The sequence below is a fragment of the Arachis hypogaea genome, chromosome 13 (genome assembly GCF_003086295.3).
Source record: "Arachis hypogaea cultivar Tifrunner chromosome 13, arahy.Tifrunner.gnm2.J5K5, whole genome shotgun sequence".
Classification (NCBI taxonomy): domain Eukaryota; kingdom Viridiplantae; phylum Streptophyta; class Magnoliopsida; order Fabales; family Fabaceae; genus Arachis; species Arachis hypogaea.
In genome coordinates, this window is record NC_092048.1 from 27,161,194 (window position 1) to 27,182,075 (window position 20,882).

General features: G+C 35.0%; 1 protein-coding gene across 2 annotated transcripts; it reads left to right on the forward strand.

Annotated features, from left to right (window-relative positions):
• Nucleotides 1–6,431: 6,431 nt before the first annotated feature.
• On the forward strand, nt 6,432–20,732 carry LOC112737814 (pentatricopeptide repeat-containing protein At4g04790, mitochondrial). 2 transcript variants are annotated; one of them, XM_025787931.3, is made up of 16 exons: nt 6,432–6,963; nt 7,316–7,375; nt 7,520–8,164; nt 8,689–8,868; nt 11,100–11,164; nt 11,996–12,103; nt 13,681–13,794; nt 14,322–14,417; nt 14,682–14,780; nt 16,462–16,581; nt 17,742–17,846; nt 18,969–19,133; nt 19,203–19,333; nt 19,441–19,519; nt 19,745–19,962; nt 20,049–20,732. In XM_025787931.3, exons 1-16 carry the CDS (start codon nt 6,795–6,797, stop codon nt 20,233–20,235), a joined length of 2,541 nt encoding a protein of 846 aa, XP_025643716.1. In that variant the 5' UTR covers nt 6,432–6,794; the 3' UTR covers nt 20,236–20,732. The 2 variants fall into 2 exon arrangements, with proteins under 2 accessions (XP_025643716.1, XP_072067630.1); XM_072211529.1 differs by having other exon boundaries at nt 6,491–6,963; nt 11,124–11,164.
• The last annotated feature ends 150 nt before the right edge of the window (nt 20,733–20,882 follow it).

The following is a 20,882-nucleotide window of genomic DNA, read 5'->3' on the forward strand; positions in this document are numbered from 1 at the left end:
ATTACAAATCTCATTTAGGAAAGTTTAATGTTCAGAGACACAAATTTATACCTTGATTTTTGGCCTGAGATTTTAACGTATGTTGCTTTAATTTCTAACTCATTCTCCTTTTTCTTCAGAGGTGCCCCGCCGGCATATGCTCTAATTCTTGAAATTATATATCCCTTAAAAAACAAAACAAATCAGTAATATACCCGAATGAAATACACCCAAAAGAGAACATACTTACACCCAAAGCAAAACATACATACACCTTATATTGAATTGAAATACACCTATCTATTAAAATAAAGAACACAGAGCCAACTTACAGTGAATTTATTAAGCTGCTTTCTCCTATCGCTTGGAGCTTTCTTGTGTAGCGGGTCAAGTATATAAAATCTCCCCTTTGTTGTATCAATCACCCATAACCACTAATGGCCTGAGTAGCAAACAGGTGCAAAAATCTGAAGGATTGCCACATTTCAACAGTGTGTTATTTTATTTGGCATATAAATAAAGAACGGTACTAACAAATTTTACAAATGAAAACTCACATATCGATGCAAAGCTAATTTTTTTCCATCTATGAAGGGAATAAACATTGGGTAGTCTTCCACCTTGAATTCTTTATTGGTTTTAGGTGATATGAATTTCCCGTTTGGGTGCTTCGAAACGGCCATGCTCTGCAACAATTGTGAAACAACAAATGAAATACTGAAAATACACCCAAGTGAATACTTTAAATAAACCCAAATGACTACACAACTTACATCCAATTGAACGTAAAAAATACACCCAAATGAATACAAAAATAGACCCGTTGATCAGAGAATATACACCCTAAGGAATACAGAAAATACAGCCAAAATTCGTAGAAGTAACACTTACCACAATATCAGGGGGGAGACAGTATACTTGTTCTTGAAACCTTTTATCATTTTTCTGGTTGAGGATGAGGCACATGGTAGATACAATCTAGAAATATATGCCGAAATCAATTTACATTAATAAACATTGCAGTTAACTTTGGTGTTAAAACATTAATGTTATTCTAATATTACCTCAGATTCTATATAACTTCCTGCCTGGAGCGATGCAAGGTGCATTCTATTCAAAATGTATTTGTCATGGGCAATCAGAGTGCACAGGTTGTCAAACTCGTTAGTACTGCTATCTGTGTATGTCTTCACTCGCGTCGCCCAGATGTAGCACTTCTCTTTCATATCACCCGTATTCTGATTTATTCCCGCAGGAGTTTCAAACTTCCCAGAACTTTCTCCGCCAGTCTCCTTTTGAATTTGTGGTCTTTTACTTTCTTCTTTCGCCGCACTGCTTGCTATTTTTTGTACCAAATCCTCTAATTGTTCTAGCAAATTTGCAGTTTCTGGAGTTTTTGCCCTGTCTGCCTCCTGCGTTGACGCTCCTTCCTGCGTTGCTGCTTCTTCTTGGCTTGAATCAGTGAAGTCCAGGCTGAATGATGGCATTGGATCTGTTTTAGGAACATACGATGCTGTCCGTGTCATCATCATCAGCGCAGCAGCGTCTTCTTCGGCTGGATAACTGCGTGATCATGTATAACGTATTATAAGAGTAAGAATATACGGATGATAAGTAAAGATTGATTTTAGTCTGATGAACTTACCTTTTAGATGGAGCTGGGGGAAGCGTGGGTGTGCTTTCTTCAAGTTTTTTTTTGGGGGGGGGGGTTCAGGAGTGCTGCACGGCACAGAAAATTAATCATGACATAAAAAAAACTATTCAGGAACAATATACACCCAAACTGTAACCCAATATACACCCAAACTATAACCCAATATACACCCATACATTGATTTTACTCTGATGAACTTACCCTTTAGATGGAGCTGGGGGAAGTGTGGCTGTGCTTTCTTCAAGTTGTTGGGGGGGGGGGGTTCAGGAGTGCTGTACGGCACATCAAATTAATCATGACAAAAAAATTATTCAGGAATAATATACACGCAAACTGTAAGCAAATATACACCCGAACTGTAACCCAATATACACCCAAACTCTAAACAAATATACACCCAATACTATTTCTTACGTTTTTGTAGTTCCTTCAATTTGTAGCAGAGGGGTTGGTTCAAAATCTGTCTCAGGTGTTTCTTCAAATTCCGGCACAGTGGTTGTTTGGGACACTGGCACAAAAACTTGAATTGGAACTCTAAACAAGAAGAAAAATGAAAGGTTAACAACGCCTTTGAAAATAATAAGGTTATAAGGTTGAAATATTCTTGAAAAACTCACATTGCAAGCGCTTCCGACGGTGTCTCTTCCCTCACAACCATTATATTCGAATCAGCCGGCTCACTGGCTGACTCTTGAACCAGACTCAACCTAAAATACACCCAAAGGAAGTAAAAAAATACACCCGAACAATTCAAAAGGAAGACAGGCTTTGTTTTTTGAGAACTTGCATACTTGCAGTTTTTGCTTTTTTTTCCTGCCTTTTTTTCTCGAATAAAATAATAAAGGGATTTTTTTCTAAAAAAAATATATACAGAATTAGAAGTAGAAGGTAATAAGAGAACAAAAGTAACGGTTAGTTGAAAGAGAAATTACATGCTCTCTGCCGGCCTGTTTATACTACTTTGTTCTGTGTGTCCTTGAGAGAAAGGATCATCACTTCCCAAGTTCACGTCCGGTATTCTAAACAGATTTCATGTTATTCAGACAAAATATGATACAGGTAAATCATGATAACAAGATTTTATTAAATAATTCTTCTTACGTTTCAGAGGAGACATAGCGACCTTCTGTCGATCGCAGGTCAGCTTCCTTCTCCCTGCGAAACAAGAAACAATTATTAGCAAAGAAAACACACTAAAATCTGAAATATACACCCCAACAAGACATACCCCTCTGCAGCAGATTTTTCATTGTTTTTCCTTAACAATTCGTCTAGATCTTCACTTCCTATTTCATATCTGCCATTACATTCATAAAAGAAGATGTTAACAAAAATAATTATGATGATAGACGGTAATATAGCTTACGAAGTACTATACCCATCATAGGATTGATCTTCTTCAGGAGATGAATGCTCAACAACAACCTTTTTCTTTTTGGATTGTGTTCTAGATGGAAAAAATAAGTATGAATCAGAAATAAAAAAAATAATTTTATCACAGAATATTATCCAAAGAAGTGCTTAATTTTTTGGTGTTCTTTGTGTCTTTTTCTTTTTTTTTTTTGCTTCTTCACTGGTGATGATTCTTCGCTTCTATAAGTTAATAAGAGACACTTCAGTTAATACACGAAATCTTGATAATTAAGCCAAGAGAAAGGAGTAATAATTTCAGAACATTACTCATCAGTTGATTCAGATTCTGAATCAGAATCCTCATCCTCTTGACTCTTCTTCCTTTTTTTGGAGTCCATTCTGGAAGGCAAACAATCATTATTTAGAACATACTAAAGATATAAAATACACCCAAATGAATGCACATGATACAACCAACTGAATGGACAATATACACCCAACACAACAAACGAAATACACCCAACTTAATAAACAACATACACCCAACTTCATAAACAAAATACACCCAAATGGTTCCACAAAATACACCCAACTCGATAAAGAAAATACACCCAAGTATGGTACTTACTTTTTTCCCTTTTTGCTAGGTTGTTTTCTTGGTGAATGCTCTGAGTCTTCTTGAGTCTCAGACTCAGAGGTAGAACTGTCACTATCAGTTGTTTCTTGCTCCGAAGACGATGTTGAACTTGCCTTCCTTTTTTTTTGTTTTTTTGATTTCTTGTTTTTTTTTTCTTTTTTTCTCTATTTTTTTCATTTTCTCTCTTGTTTGCGCCATCTTTACAATCCCCTGAAACATTAGAAATTTTAGTTAGCAGCATTCAGGTAAATAAAATACACCCAACATATTATGTTCACTTACCATATTTTTCTCTCTTTCCGCCGTCATTCTTTCGTCCAACTGCTCCTTACTCCAGTTGGCAATCCAGGGTTTTAGCGGTCTTTCAGCCCTCTTCTTGTCTTTATTTTTAGAAAGATAAAAATAAATTATCATCAGGGCAAAGAGGCAGCCATCAATTGCCTTTTTCTTTTTCTCCTTGTAGTCGGTTATACCCTTGACGATAAAACTCAAAACATGCCCTCCCCAGTTTCTCTCTGTTATGGTGTCCATCTCAAAAATTGGGGCCAGGTGCACAGGCGAGATTTTGTTTATTGTCGTTGGTAAAAGGAACGCCATCTGTATATAGAGGATGAAAATCCTCTTGAACATTAGGCGATCCTCTTCGTTACCAACGCCAATATCCATCATCTCATCTGTAAGACTTTTGAGGGTCTTACCCTGGAATCTTCTAAAAATTTCTTTGTCATCCTCAGAAAATTTCTTATAATCGACTTTCTGAGGAAATAGATCTCCTACAAAAAGGAAAACAACAAAGTATGAATATCAGTTCAAATACACCCAAGCATCAACTAAAATACACCCAAGCGTCAGTTAATATACACCTATAATTTTTAGCGAGTTACCTGTTGCGTTGATGCCAAGCACATCACCTATTTTTTTTGGTGTTATTTTAAAAGAACCGTATCCGATTTCCAGTCTGTTCTCCCCTAATTTGAAGTTGTTAGCCAGCTCCCTTAACACTTGGTGATGCACCCTTAGTGGTGGGATGTGCATCAAGCCACCGAATCCCAAATCCCTCACAATCGTTTTCTTCTCCTCACTCATGTTTCTGAATTTATCATTTAACAAATGTGTTGCACACTTAAGGTCTTTTGTTTGCTGTAAACAAAAATAAAATTATAGTCAGATATGTTTCTATTATATAAAACTGATTTCATCTAAGACATATATTTGTTCTTACATTTCTTCCAGGTTGGTTTCTCGCTGCCATTTTTTCTGAAATGAAAAATACACCCAAAGCTATCAGTAAGATACACCCATATATACGAGTCAGATACACCCATAGATATCAGTAAGATACACCCATAGATATGAGTCAGATACACCTATAGACATCAGTAAGATACACCCTTAGATATGATTCAGATACACCCATATATATCAGTCAGATATCACTCAAACATGCATCAATATACAAGGTCAAGCAATATACACCCATAGACAAGCAAATATAAGAACAGTTGCAACTGCTGACTATTACAGTATATCAGTTCAGAAATATACACTCAACAATTTGTGCCATATACACCCAACAAATTACCTCATATACATCCACCAAACTACGGAATATACCCCAAAAATCAGTTACCAGAAGAACTAGAACAACAAGAACAGTAACACCTAGAAGAACTAAGAAGAACAGTGTAACATAGAACCAAGAATAACAGTAAAACCTAGAACAAGTAGAACATCATAAACTGTAAAATGAGACGTAGAGCAAGAAGAACAGTAAAACGTAAAACAACGTAGAAGAACAGTAAAACCTAGTTCTTCAATTTCGAAATGTGGAAAATATACAGGAATGGTAATGTAACGTACCTTGAGTATGATAGCTTTGTTTTCTCTGGAGATTCTTGATCGAGAGTTCTTTGTTGTGTTGATGGAATTTTCCAATATTAGCGACGAGTTGTATATTTTCAGTATCGAATGATGCTCGAAAATGGAACGTTTGCTTTTTCTCTGAATGGCTTTGAGAAGTGGAAGAAGTGGAAGAGTCTGCCATTAAGGGGGCAGTTTATGCGAAGCGTAACCGTTTGAGTGGAGCGCGTGAATGTTACGCCCCATTCAATGCTCTTCTCTGCGCGTGTGGATTGTTTGTGGGCTGGGGGTTTGGATAACTTGTAAGGCCTTTTTGCTTGTATGTGTAGTAGGCCCGTTTTTTTTGTTATAGAAATAGAAGTGGTAATATACCTTAACATTGTAATTTTTGGCGTTTTTTTAAATTGTAGAAAGTACATAAATCGGAGGGTTTGATTTTTGTATCTCAAATTTTTTAATTTTCTTTTAATATAAATCGGATAGTTCGATTTGTGTACCTCTCACAAATCGGACGGTCTGATTTTTGTACCTCTACAAATCGGACGATTTGATTTGTGTACTTCTAGAAATCGGACGATCTGATTTCTGTATCTCTAATAAATCGGACGATCCGATTTCTGCTTCTATAATTAAACGATTCCACAATTGAGTATAACACACCAACAATTCATATTTTAAAAAAATACCACTATCACTCCAATATTAAAAATAAAAAGTTCAAATTTAGACAACAGTTAAAAAGTTTGTCATTATCTAAGTCGGAATAAATTGGATTGGAAGAAGTTGCTTCAAATTGGCATCCATAGCTTGGCTCACACCCAAAGCTTCAAGCAAGATTTATTTTATTTAGAAAATGTTTAGAGACTTTAAAGTTTCTAGTGAATAAAGAAAACAAAATTGGCTAGTTTTAAATCAAATATAAGAGAAAGGTAAGGAAATAATAATAATAATAATAATAATAATAATAATAATAATAATAATAGCAAATTCTTTTTCTTCTTTTTTCCGGGGTCGCTCTATTTGAACTCATCAGTCACCCCATCACAATCACCCCATTCTGCAATATCATTCATGTTTTGTGCTTGTTGGCGCTGGGTTTGCAGTTGCACTCTTCAATTGCATTCAGAGAGCCACTTGTATAATCAATCGTTGCCTCGCGACTTCAGAAATCCGAACGCAGTGCAAGACAACAACAAACCACTTCCTTTTAAAACCCACACGCTAACTAACCTATAACTAAAAAAGAAAGAGCAGAAGAAGCGAAACCCCCAACCGTCATCTTCAATTGTTCATCGTTTTTGTAGAACTTAGATGCGCGCCTCCACCATAAGAAAACTATGCACCCTCAGCACCCTATATCGCTCTCACTCAGCATGGAAAGCCATGGCACTTGCCTCTTCCTCTTCCGTTTCCATTTCTGAGCACAATGCTTCTGAGTTCAACCATTCTTCTATGAGCCACAACCGTGTCCCTTCTCGAGGTAACAAAAAAAAAAAATTTTCCATATTCGCAAACCGTATCCAATCTGTCTCAACTTTTTTTACCCCTAACCACCATTACCGTTGTTCCTCATTTCTCAGTAGCTTTTGAACTTCGTTGCATTAATGGGTTTTGTTTCTTGGAGTTGAGAGGGAGCGAAACAGAATGATAATAATAATAATAATAATAAATAGAGTAAAGTAGCTGGGTTTTTGTTTTTCCACCTGAAGAGGATAATAATAATAATAATAACTGAACTTTGTGTGTGATCAAATGCATTGTTTTTTTGTTGCTGTATGATCGGGTTCCCTCTGTTGTGTTCGTAGTAACGTTTTTTTCTTTTGAATGTTTAGGTGCAGAGGATTCTCCTGATGATGATAATACGGCTTCCGAGGTTTCTTCTATAGTGTACAGTAAGTGTTTGTGAAATTTACTGTGAGAAATGCGGAGTGCTAAAAGTTGACTTGGTTATGCTGCAATTTGGAATGTTTCCAGACATCTTAAAATGGTTGATGCTAATCTTTTGGGGTGTGCTGTGCACCCTTTTCGTTTTGCAGGTCCATCTCTGGCAGAGGAACCTGTTGTCGTGAAAGAGGAACCTGTTGTCGAAGAAGTTGACTATCGCAAAGCAAAAATGGAAAAAGTAGCAGATTTAACGTGGTGTCCTAATCTGTCTCCTGGCTACCTTTTGACTAAACGGAGGGGGTTAGCCCGTGAGAGGAAAAGCAAATGGATTTTTAAACTCAGCCATGATGTCCGTTTTGATAGGTTAGTTAAAATGTGTGCGAAAAGACTAGGAACAGGGACGACCCTTGATGTGTTTCGTCAGCTGGGTCGAGAGACTGGTGTGAAAGAGTTCAATGCATTAATAAAGATGAGTATACAGAAGGCAAGGACTACTGATAATGAATACATTGCCATAGAAGAATTGAGTAAGGCTTTTCACCTTTTAGAAAATATGAAGGAGTGCGGTTTTAAGCTAGAAGAGGAAACATATCAACCACTGCTTAGGTATGTCATAGACATGGGCATGGTTAAAGAGTTTCAACTTTTCTCTGATGTGGTCAGAGCTGAGTGTTCAGTTTCACGGTTAGGTTACTATGAAATGTTGCTGTGGATAAGAGTTGAAGATGAAGAAATGATTCGGGATATTTGTGAATATATTACCGTAGAAGATGGCCAAGACACTGCTGCTATGCGAGGTTGGTGAATCTATGTTTCACGTGCATGAACTTTTTATAGTTTATTTCAGATAACAGTAACATATTTTTGAATATACAGCACAGGTTTTTAGCAGTACCATGTGGGACATTCATGATTTGCTTTATTTTAATGTAGAGACTATGTTGATGCTTTTTACAAGAGATCCTTCTTCATTTGATTTGGGATTGTGTGCCATGCATTGTGAAATGGAAATACTAAATATTCTGGTTTAACTTGTTATCTTTGTTGGACATGGGTGTGCTTTGCCATTGTACTGCAATTAACAAGTTAGTCTTTGTTCACATCTTAGATATTAGAAACATGGTTTGAAAATTCATGCTAAATTGTATTCCCAGGACATAGCTACCATCTAGCTTCATAATAATAGAAGTGATTGTGCCTAGCCTAACCTGACACATATTGATGCAATTTCGCTTATTGTGTATGTTGACGTCCCATTGTAAAAGGAATTTTGTTACATATGGCACTAACATACGTTAATTGGAAACAAATCTTATTGCAGAAAATTACTTATTGGCTCTTTGTGAAAGTGATCTGAAGTTCCAGATTACAGATGTGTTGAAAAATATAGACATAACAATGTTTTCATCTGCAAAATCTATAGCAAGTGTATTTCAATCATTAGGAAGGCTACAGTTGGAATCTCTTGCCGAGAATTTATTTTTGGATTTGAGAGCACAAGGTATGACTATGACCTTATACTTAATTAAGCTCCTTTAAAATAGTACAAGAAGAAGATCATTGTTCTGTTTTAAAAAGAAGTCTTTATACATGTGTATGTTAGTATGTATGCATGCATGTTTTTGTTTCCTTTTTGTGTTTTGGATTCTCTTGTACTAATATATACACAGATTCACTGCTGATCAAGTATAATCCAACTATTGCACTTGCTTAAGTAGTTATTATGTTGATAGTGACAAAATATACAACACATTGAGGGTATAGATCATACTATGCTAACCACGTAGTCATCTTCTATCCACAACTTCTCAATCCAGAGTTTTTATCATGTTTAGGAATTCACCTACTCTTGGGTCTCTTTAACTTTGTCATCCTGTCTCCTTGTCTAGGTAATAGGTCTTTGTCTCTTGTGTCTGTGTTAGGTACTTGGGTATTATGGGGTGCCCAAAGCCCAATATTGGGTAGTATGGGATGCTTGATGTTGTATTTAAGGAGATTAGCTCTTCCCTCGTAACAGCTAGCTCTTAATGTTTGGTTTCCCTAAGGAGTAGGTACTTCACAGTCTGATAGAATATGTTCTTTCAAATCTTACTTTCAATTTCCTAGCCCATTCTTTGATCTAAATTCATTTTTGCCTTGATACATCCATTGGAAGTCCAAAGCTCCTTAAAGATTAAATCGCTTATTTGGGCAGTTGTGCTTAATAGATTAACACTAATGATGCATTGTGGGTTTGAAGACATTAAAGACTATTTCCCATGATATATATATATATATATATATATATATATATATATATATATATATATTATGTACAGTGCTAGTTTAGAATCAGTTGGATATTTGTTTTATGGCTAATTCTATATATTTACGTGTTGGGTGTTCTAGATCTCTGGAGCAGTTCTTGTTGACTAGGTAAGTTGGTTTTGGGAGGAGGAAGGAAGCCAAATCTTTGCAGTAGTGTGCTATCTGTGCCACTAATTGGTGTATTTGGTTGGGGCGTAACTATATTAGATAGCAAACACATGGACAAGAAAGTTTGGGCAGAATTGGATATTTGTCCTCTATTTGGTGTAAAACTCACGATTTTTTAGAGGTTTTCCCCTGTCAGACATTTATAGAATCTGAAAACTCCACTTCATTAATAACCTGTTCTTTTCTCTGCTTTTGTTGTCTGTCTTAAAGATGTTCTGCTTATACATGTAATGCATAAAACAAATCTTTTGATATCTTCTTTTGTTCAAATCTCTTTGATCTGGTTGAAGCTTAATATTGGGTCTACAAGAGTGTCACCCACCATTCCCAATTTTGTCCAAAATATCAAGAAACATATTTCTTCGAGATATGACAACTTTGGTTTTTGATTGAGCTACTTCAATCCTGTGAAAAATATTGCACCTAATCCTGTTGTATGATTCTAATACATACTCTGAGAAGGGTGCGAGCAAGAAAGAAGATTCTATTGAGGCAGCAACAGGGGGCCAATAGAATTCCTCCTTTACTAGCATGAATAGGAGACATAAAAGTGCAAATGGTGGGGAACCACTTGTGTAACTAATTAGGCCATGTGCAAGAGTTAGTGGATGGGTGTGTGATCCTGGGCCGATTCTGTTAGGGATGAGAGAGAGATTCTTGCTCTATAGAGGAAAAAGGGATAATGAGAAGGTAGAACTAAGACAGAATGGGGAACAGAGCATGGGAGTCTATCTAACACTACCATAGTGTTTTTCTGCTCTATAATTTCCTGCATTTCCAGTATAATTCTATAACTGGGGAAGGGGTGATTTCACACTAGTTCATTCCTACCCCATCTCTTCTAGTTTTATTGTTTACTTTCTATCTCTTTTGGCCTTTACAATCATTACATGTAATGGCAATATTATCCATGTAGGCAACTAGATTGATGGATTGACCAAAGGAAGCATGTTTTTAGAGCACCAACTCCAAACATTAGAAAGGCACACCATCTCTAATAGGCATTTCAAGTATTTGGATTCAGAAGCTCAATTCCAATTATGAGTTAAATTCTAAACACCAAATAGGGTTTGAGCCAAAATAAATTAAGACATTAGAAATCTGTTTCCAAGCAGAAAGAATGAGTTGATGTTGAATCTGTTGAGTTCTGGTTCTGTACTTTTGTTTAGCTAGGGAGTTGTGTTTTGCTCTACAAAGTTGTCCTTAATGGTGGTCTTTTGTAAGTAGTTAGAGTTATTCATTTTTTCTGTAATGCAGATTTTGATGAAGATGATATTTCAGGCTTCATTGCTGATTTTGCTGTTAGCACTCCAAATTTAGCGGTGAGGAACTTCTCATGAATGCTTCTTGTAATGTCCTTGATGCTGTGTGATGTCAGGAGGCTTGTCGGCATATCTATAACTTTCTGCCTCCTCTTTTCCCTCTTTTTTTTTTTTTTTAAAAATTTCATCAAGAGGAGGAAAGGGAAAGACAAGATTGGGTGATAAGAGATCCCTTTCCAAAAGCAAAGCAAAAGAAAGAATTATCTATAAAGCATAGTTTTCCAATCTTTCAACATGTCCGAAACGGAAGTCCTTGACCTATGTTTTTACTTTTACGTTTTCAAGATAATTGAGACTTGAGTCACTGTGAATGTTATATAAATCTAGTTGGTCCGTGACCGTGAGTTTGCGTATATTTTACCTGGGACAAACAAACTTTTCCATTTTCCATATCTATAAAATGACCGATGTGCATGCAAAATGATTTAAAACCGTTTTTGCCCACTTTTACTGATTTTGGCAAAAGAAGTGGTACACATGCTAGTTGAACAGTGGACGGATATGTACCTTAATAAGTGTCTGAGCAGATATAAATCCCCCGAAGTGATCATATCTTATTAAATCCAGTTATATAGTATATGCATTATTCAATTTATATATTATGCAGAATTGTTTGCTGAAAGTTGGTAGATACTTCTGAGGGCATGAGGGGAACTGTTGGGTGCTGCTGGAAATGGGCTTCTCCCATGCCCCTAATCACAAAATGTTAATAAATTGTGATCTTATTTCAGAGATCTGGGCAGAAGTTTCAGTTTCAAAGGTGGTGTTTGGCATAACATTTCCTAAAATAATTTCTTTTTAAGAAAATTTTCTTTCTTTCTTTTTTCTTAGGTTGAAGATATCATCTCAAAATTCAAGAGTTTGCATGATCTATTGGAAGTTTTACATTCATCGTCATCATATGAAAAGCTGATTATGTATTGCTGTGATATAGGCAAGGTACAGCTACTTCTTTCATTTTAGTATTATGAGTATCATTTGGTTACAAGAGGCTTGTCCATCAGATTGAAAAAGGATGGTAGAGTGAAAATGATAACAAGACCTTTAGAACCCTTGGAGTGCACTAAAGCACTTCTCTTGGCATCATCCTTTGCCTGACCATAATATGAAGAACAAACTTTGGACAAGATGATGAAATAGTAATATGTTTATTCATATATTTAAAAAGAACGAGTCACTCAATAATGTAATTTTTTCATATAATTTATTCTTCAGTCTTGTCATAACTCCACTAGTTCCACAACCGGTTCTTCCTTTGTTCTATCTATTGACATTTGAGGGCTTGTCTTGTCAAAAGGATATAAATTCATAAGGAAAGAGTAGAAAGAAAAAAATTAAAGTGATATTGACCAAGATCTCTCTAGTGATGCTTTACCACCAAGAAAAAAAATCATTTATGCTTAAATCTCTCTTGACCACCTTATTCAAAGTCTTTTTAGGTCTTTCTCTACCCCTAATTTTTTATTGAATGTCGGTAAGACTTAATTGCAATTTCAAAATTGGATTTATGCTGATAATGTTCCACCATCCCACTGGCTACCAAAAGTTAACTCATTCTTCTTTTTGCTTGATTTGAACCAGTTGCTTCCGATTTTGAAGAATTTGCAAGTGTAATTATTAGTGCTCTGCTTTGAAGTCAAAGTACCAACTGCTAATTTCTACCATCCCTAGTAAAATATAGCGTTTTAAAGATGTTTGTTAGATGGTAGAACTTGTGCCAGATATGACAAGAATTAGGCAAAGGCAGTGCATTTGGAAATCCTTAGTGAATAGTGTGTTAATGAACCATAGAATTTGGGCCAGACCCCTTAGTTCAATATCTGGAAGGTTGAGAGCTCCACTCTCCTCTTCAGCTTGGCCCCAAAATAGAAATATCTCAAAACATTTTCTATCATGGACCCAAATTGTGTTCTCCATTGGTGTTGAATCAAGTCCAGTGACCCAAGACCAATATGACTGAAAGCTTCATTCTTCTCTAGCTGCTATATTTACATGGGTTTGGACTCTCTTGCCAGAAGCTGAACTCTCTAGGGGTCTTTGCAATTTTTGGTCGATTTCCCCTCTTAGAACTGGTACTAGAGAAGACAAGAATTAGGAAAATTTAATTATGTGCTAAGGAACATTACTCCTAGGAAAACCCCTTAGTACAATATGTAGAAGAATGAGAGCTCCACATTCTCTCCAAAGGCTCACCGAGTGATTAAAATTACTTCTGTGTTCCTTATTTTCTTTATTCATACTGATCCCCTACTAATCATATCTAACTAACTAACTAACTCTCTCTTAAGTAACTCTTTACTCTTACTAATGGTAACTAAATCATGTACTAAATGGGATCCTAAAATAATGGTACTTTTCTGTTACCTATTTTATTTACATTTCTTACTTCAAAGATCATAATGTGTTTTAGGGATATTCTAACTTGATGTTTGTATGTTTGATAGAGTTATCCTTACTTCTCTGGAGCATGCATTTAAATTGAATTCCCTTGGTGATAATTTTAACTTTCAATGCAGGTTGATGTTGCACTTGATCTTGTTGATAATATGTGTGAAGCAGGCTTTACATTGTCAACTAGGATGTTACAGTCCATATTACACATTTGTGAGGAAACCTATGAACATATTTTGGTAGGACAGATTAATTGCAACAGCTCTGCCTTTTTTCTCCCTTCGCAATTCGTCCATACTGTTTCAATTGCTGTAGTAAGTGATTGAGTGTATAACTATCAAATTGTGCCCCACTCCTCTTTTATAAAAGGGGAGAAAGATTAAAGACAAGTGAACTTTTGCTTTTAATTAAGCCCATTTCATTTAAAAAACATTTTATAATAAAAAGGATAGTATGGTTTATAGGATTTGATTACTTTCAGCCACCATTATCAAATATGATGAGGAGTGTTACAAACCAAATGAACTTTTTGTATTTCGTCAAAATCTCAAGACTTGCAACTTAAACATCCTTTCGTTATACTTGCATTTTCCATTTCTGTATTACGCATACAGAACTATTATAACATAAAAAGTCTGAATGTTTCACCAGAGCTTAATTATTTGATGTTAAAATTTTCTCTGTAACGACTTTCACTTGTCTTAAGCCTTCTTGACAGTTATCCTTTTCTCTTTTAACCCTCTCTCTCTCTCTCTCAACATTCAAGGTTTACCGGATCTATTCTATCATACAGCGGTTCCATTTGAAGTTGAATGGTGAAATATGTAGGTGTTTGGTAAATTTTTGCGTGAGGGTGAAAGATGTAAGTTGTACAACCCCGCCCCCCCTTTCTTTTTTTTGCATGGTTACATTGATATTACTAGATTGGTATTATATTAGATAAATCCTTATTAATAGAATAGGGAGATCTCATATATATTCTATATAATTTATAGAAAAAAGCACACACACACACACACATATACTCATATATATTTTCAATTATGTGGTCTCTTTGGTTGGTCAATCGCTAGCCATAAATGTTGACTTCTATTAAAATTTATTGCAATTACTTTCTATGATGCAGTTTAAAGGTGCATACAAGATGGTTGATGACTTGGAGAAAATGAATTTCAAACCTACTACCGCCATGTACAATGCTATAATGGCAGGATATTTTCGAGAGGTGACATTCTTTTGAGGATATCTCTATTCTCACTTTGAGACTTCTCCTATTGATTATTATACATGTTAAGGGTGTTTGGGGGATAAAATGGAGACATGGAGTGGATGTTTTCATGGATGACCTTAATGTGTAAAATTACATATTGAGCTCATTCATGAAAAGTTTTGCATTAATTTTACCTTGCAACCAAACATATCCTTTGTATTACACATTATATTTCCTTATATTTCATGATTTATGTCTTCGTTTGATAAGATTTAGGATTAGGATTTTGTTATCAATGTTATAATCAGTGTAGTGCTTTGTATTTTGCATTACACCACTGTTACACAATATCACAACATATCAACGTATCTTATTATTCAGATTCTTATTATCAAAGTGGTACTATCTTCCATGACCTGTGGCCACTGTGTTACTGCGGAGCTCCTACTATTTGGAGCTCTTTGATTTCTGTGGTACCTCACTTGTGGTTTGTATTCTATGGCCTATGGCTGTCCTTCTCATTTTGTCTGGCATTTTTTCTGCGTATTTGGAGCTCCTACTATTTGTTTTTGGCACTTTTGAACATCCTGAATTTATTTTTTGGCACTCCCATGCAGTGCTTATTAGTTTCAGTCTTATACAACCTCAGTGTTTACTGTAATATGGTCCTGATTCGTTTTAATTTAGTTCTTTATTCTACACAGTCCTGATTTATTCATTAGCAATTCTTTACTGTCTCGATTTCTTTTTTTGGCAGTCCTGTTATTTTCCAACAGGTTGATACAGCTCTAAAGTGCTTCTCCAGTCATGTGTGGCCACAAGTTATTTCTAGCAATTGAATGTTGCACTGATTATTCAGCTAACAGTATCATCACTTTAGTTTTGGTCATTGTTGGTGCCATATAATCATTTTGGCAACCTCTTATTAGTGATAATTATTACCCATTTTGTCAACTATTGCTACCACTGGACACAATTTTCTGGCAGATTTACAACCAATTCCATTTAGTTCTTTTTCGTTTCTGGCAATTCTAGTCTGACTTTGTTGGTAGCATTTCTAGTCTGGCCTATTTTGTTCGAAGCAATCCTGGCTTACTTATGCCTTTTTTTTTTCCTTTTAGGATTTGATTGGAGCAAACATAAGCTTAGTATGCTTTAGTTTCAGGAGAAATTTTACTAATAAAAAACAAAATTTGGTAATATCCATTATATGTTATAATAAGGTAGAATATTTCATAAGATATCCTAGAATATTAAAGAGTGCCTCAGGTGATCTCTCAGTATTGATTTCTATATATTCAGGAGAAATATTAGAAATAAAAAACCAAATTTTTTAATTTCTCCATTATATGTTATAAAAACATAGAATATTTCGCAATATATCTTAGAATATTAAAGAGTACCTCAGATGATCTCTTAGTATTGATTTCTATATATTTTTTAATTTTGGTTTCTTTTAGCATCCATTTTTGTTTTGTTGTTTTGTTTTTCTTCTTTTCTTTTATAAAATTTCTTTAAATAATATATTGATAAATCTACTGTTGGATTAGAGAGCCCTTTCTATTCTCTTTACCCCTGCATTTTTGGATGTTGTTCTTCTGAGTAGTTCCCTCTAATCCATTTCCTATTTTCTTCAAATTACTTGCTCCCTTTTTCACCATACTTTGATTTGTTTTATTTTCACTTTTTTTTGTAGAAAAATATCAGTGGTGCTTTGAGGGTCCTCAAGCACATGCAGGATGCCAATGTTAATCCTGATGTACAGACTTTCAGCTATTTGATTAGTAATTGTGAAACAGAAGAGGATATAATCAAGGTAAAAGATTATTTTTGTATGATGGCATTGCCTCTGTATCTCTCAAGTTTTGATCATTTTTGTGTGTTTGTGTGTATTAACATCCCCATCTTAGTTAAGGAAGTTAAAATAGTGTCTATTGTTGAAAAGATGATAGAATCTTGTCTTAGGTGGTTTAGATATGTGAGAAAATTGGCAGAGTATCTGGTTAGGAGGGTGGAGCAGATGGAACATAGACAAGTGGCGAAAGGTAGAAGTAGACTTAAAAAGACTATGCACGGGGTAGTCAAAAAAGATCTATGCGTCCACTATAAACATGATATATAGGATAGAATACAATGACGTTGTTTAATCCATATAGTCAACCTCACCTTGTGGGATAAAGTGGTGTTGTTGTTGTTGCTTTATGGAAATAGAAAAACACGATCAATTTTCCTTTAGGCATGAGGTAATCTATTTGCACTTCCTTTGTGAATGCTTGAGGCTTGTTGTTTTTGAAATTTCATCACTCAAGTTGCTTGATGTCCTGAATTGTACAATGATGTTAAAAAAATGTTGAGATTGTGGGTCTAGGTGGAGAAAAGGAAAAGAGAAAAGTAATAGGTTAATAATATGAAGTGAAGTTCTGTTTTGATTATTTTGTGATTTTTTATAAGAGAGGATCACTAACCTCTACTTATAATAACGGTAAAACCCTATTCCTAGTTAAATAAGGAAATAATCATATAATCAAAACTATTTCTAGATGATATTTGATACTCTTTTATATTCTAAAGATACTGACACTCTTTTATATTCAAAAGATACTGTGAAGATGTTATGTGATATATTCTTTATTTCAAACAAAAAAATATTTTAATTTTAAAATCAATTTTGCAATAATATGTAAGTGAAAATCCTAAGTTTACTAGGAATTTTGTATCTCAGTGTTATAACATGCATTCTAAAATTCACAACTATAACTTGACAGCTTCTACTTACTTTTTTGTTTGTTTTAATGGAACCTGACTCCTTATTCTTGGAACTTCTGCTTCTTTAAGAAACTTCAATTATATAGTCTTCAGATTTGGTAATCCTCTTAGGTCTCCTTGATTCTTTCATACTGTATTGTCCAACAAAAGGTCTTAGCCAATCTGTATATTATCTTTTTTATAGGTTGCTAACTTGAATAATTTTTGCAGTATCGTGAAGAAATGGAGCAATATAAAATCCCACTTGCAAAACCGATTTTTATGGCCCTTATTAATTCATATGCAGCTTGTGGCAAATTGGATATGGCAAAACAGGTATGGGTGAAGGAGAGATGTATATCCATTGTGCAACAACAGTTATCTAATATCTGATTGATCTTCCATGTTGCATTTTCCTGAAAGTAAATTCTATCTAACCAAAATGAAGTTATTTTCTGAGGCACGAGACCTTGGAGTCCTTTTAAGAGAGAAGAAAAAAAGAAAAAGGAAAAGGGGGGGGGGGGGGGGGGAGGGGAGGGGAGGGGAAGGGAAGGGAAGATCTGGACAGCGATAAATAAAACTAAAATTCTATAGCAACTGCAGTCTCAAATATAAAAAAAAGTGTCAGGAACCTAGACATTAATTTTACAACTTGGAATAATTCCACTAAAATCATGGAATAAAACCCAAGAACAAGAAAACGACAGATATAATGTGGCCATTCAAGTCTGCTTCCTCACTGCCCCCATGAACCATATCCTCCTCATTCAGTTAGCTGATTGAAGTTGTTTGTCTTCCAAATATTCCAAATAACTATATGGTTCTTGCTTTCCATTCACAGGCAATATTTTTCTTACATTGGCAATATAACATCAGGCATGCAATTTTACTTATTGTAAAATGATGTTTGCTTATAAAATACTGTAGAATTAGCTCTTGCAGATGAACTTTGAATAAGTGCTTCAGCAGGTTCTATATACAAAATATTTGCTTACCCAGTAATACTAAAAATAGCAAAACTTGATTTCTTCATCAAATGTAAATATGCAACAATTTTTCTCACCTTTCCTTTTTATTCTTTATAATACTTCCATGTTGGAATAATTGTCTACTTTTGAAATTTTAATTTTCTACAAATAAACTGCTGGTTTTAGAAATCTAGATAATATTAATTATGTCTTTCCAATTATACCCCAAATAAATGGGAGTAGGTGGAAAGAAGAAAAAAAGAATGAGAGCATTAGTAAGGGTAACTTTGTAAAATAAACCTAGATTTCTCTACACCGAATTTATTTTTCAAACGTTTCCTTAATTCATGTTTGCATATAGAAGTAGACAGATATTGATACAGTAGTTATTAATATCATTTATGCATCATCTTATAGAATCTTTATTATAGATAAAATATCTGATATAATTTCAAATATCCAACTAAACAAAATTTGTTTTACATTGCAGGTCATTTTGGATCCGAACATACCAGCAAAAAGCTTAAATGAAATCAAGAGCGTCCTTGTCTCAGCTCTTGCATCACATGGGCAGTTGTCCGAGGCACTTTTAGTATATGAGGAGATTAATAAAGCTGGATACAATTTGGAACCAAAAGCTGTTATAAGTCTTATCGTAAGGTTCTGAATACACAATATTGCTTTATCTTTCTTCAGCTCTTTAACTAATTTAGGGACATATTAGGAAGAGTTCACCAAATTCAAAGGAGAGTTGGATGGGATGCTTATGCTACTTACAGAATTGAGTGATCTAGACTATTGGGTCGATGGCTGCTTCAGAGTTATCATATATTGTGTTCACAACAAGCATCTAAGGTTTAATTTATTTCCCCTTCGGTATCTATTTGATTTCTCATTCATTTTGTAATTAAATTGCAATGTGTAATGCGCTTATATTTATACGTGACCGCATTTTGAATCAGTTCTGCTATTGACTTGTTCAAGAAACTCAAGGATAAGTTTGAAAGTGATGAACTAGTATTGGAAGTTCTCTTTGATGAAGTGAGTTCTTGTTCCCTCCCAACATAATTTGTATAAGGTTGCTTTCAATATTGGAAAAATGGATCCATTGGCTATTAATTCAATTCTGAAAAAGTTGAAACTCTTTTTGGCTACCCTGTGATGGATCATGAAAGTATTGTAAAATGAGGGGTTTGGTCCTAAACCTCGTCTTGACAATTGCTCTTTTTGGAGCCAGTCACATCAAATTTGTTCATGTATATATAGGTGTTTGCTGCAATTGCAACATCCGAGTCCTCAAATTTGCAGATTGGTTTAGACTTGCTTTGGGCAGTCAAGAACGAGCTTGGTCTCGTGCCTTCACGGCAATGTCTTGATTTTCTTCTAAGTGCCTGCACCAATGCTGGAGATTTGAGTAATGCTCGTTTGATTTGGAGAGAATATGAGGTTGCTGGATTTCCATACAATGTGCTAAGTTATTTGAGGTACGTTTTTTAAAAGTTTCCAGTGCTATAACTCCATCTGCTTCATTGCTGGGGCTATTAACGACTAACGACTTCTGTGGTTGTAGGATGTATCAAGCACTTTTGGCATCGGGAGATTATAGATCTGCTAACTTTATGCTAAGTAAAATTCCGAAAGATGACAGCGAGGTATCTGCTATCATCAAAGCCTGTCAAGAAACATACTCTGGTCTTTCCTCTGTGGCAAAGAAGAAAACGAAAGTAACAAAAAAGAAAGAAAAACGAGAGGCTTGAGTTCTCTTTCTAAGATAATTTTTATGTATTGGTTAAGAAATGCTCGTCAGAAGGGTGGTGCATTTCTTGTTAATTTAGTTACATCAAATCATGCTGATATTGTCCATGCTTAGCTTGCATCAGATTCAGAATGGTTTGATTGGGTTCTCATGTATCCCAAGTTTCCATGGTTAAACCAACCCCATATGATTACCTTTTCAGTTTCAGCTTGAAAAGGTGGTTACTGCGCTACAAAGGATGAAAGCTTAACATCCATGACCATGTCTTGCACAGAATTGGAACTCTGATCCCCCATCATAGTTGAAGTTCTGTTTTTCATCTAAAGAAAGAATATGAAAGCTGAAGGCACCTTATTTTCCCAAGTATCACCAGTTTAGACTTTAGATCACTTGTAATTCTTTAATACCTTCTGGTGACGGAATGTTCAAGAAGTCACTATTATTCTAACCATTTATTATTATTCTGCTTATATTTTACTAACGAAACATTTCTAGTAATATTCCAGAAATATAACTGATCAAATAGACTATGACCCTTGGTATAAAAGTTACACCACTTAAGCGTAGAATCATAACTATTTTGATGTTCTGTTTGAATAATATGGAAACTTTCCAGTTTTCAATACATGATACAATTTGACAACGAGA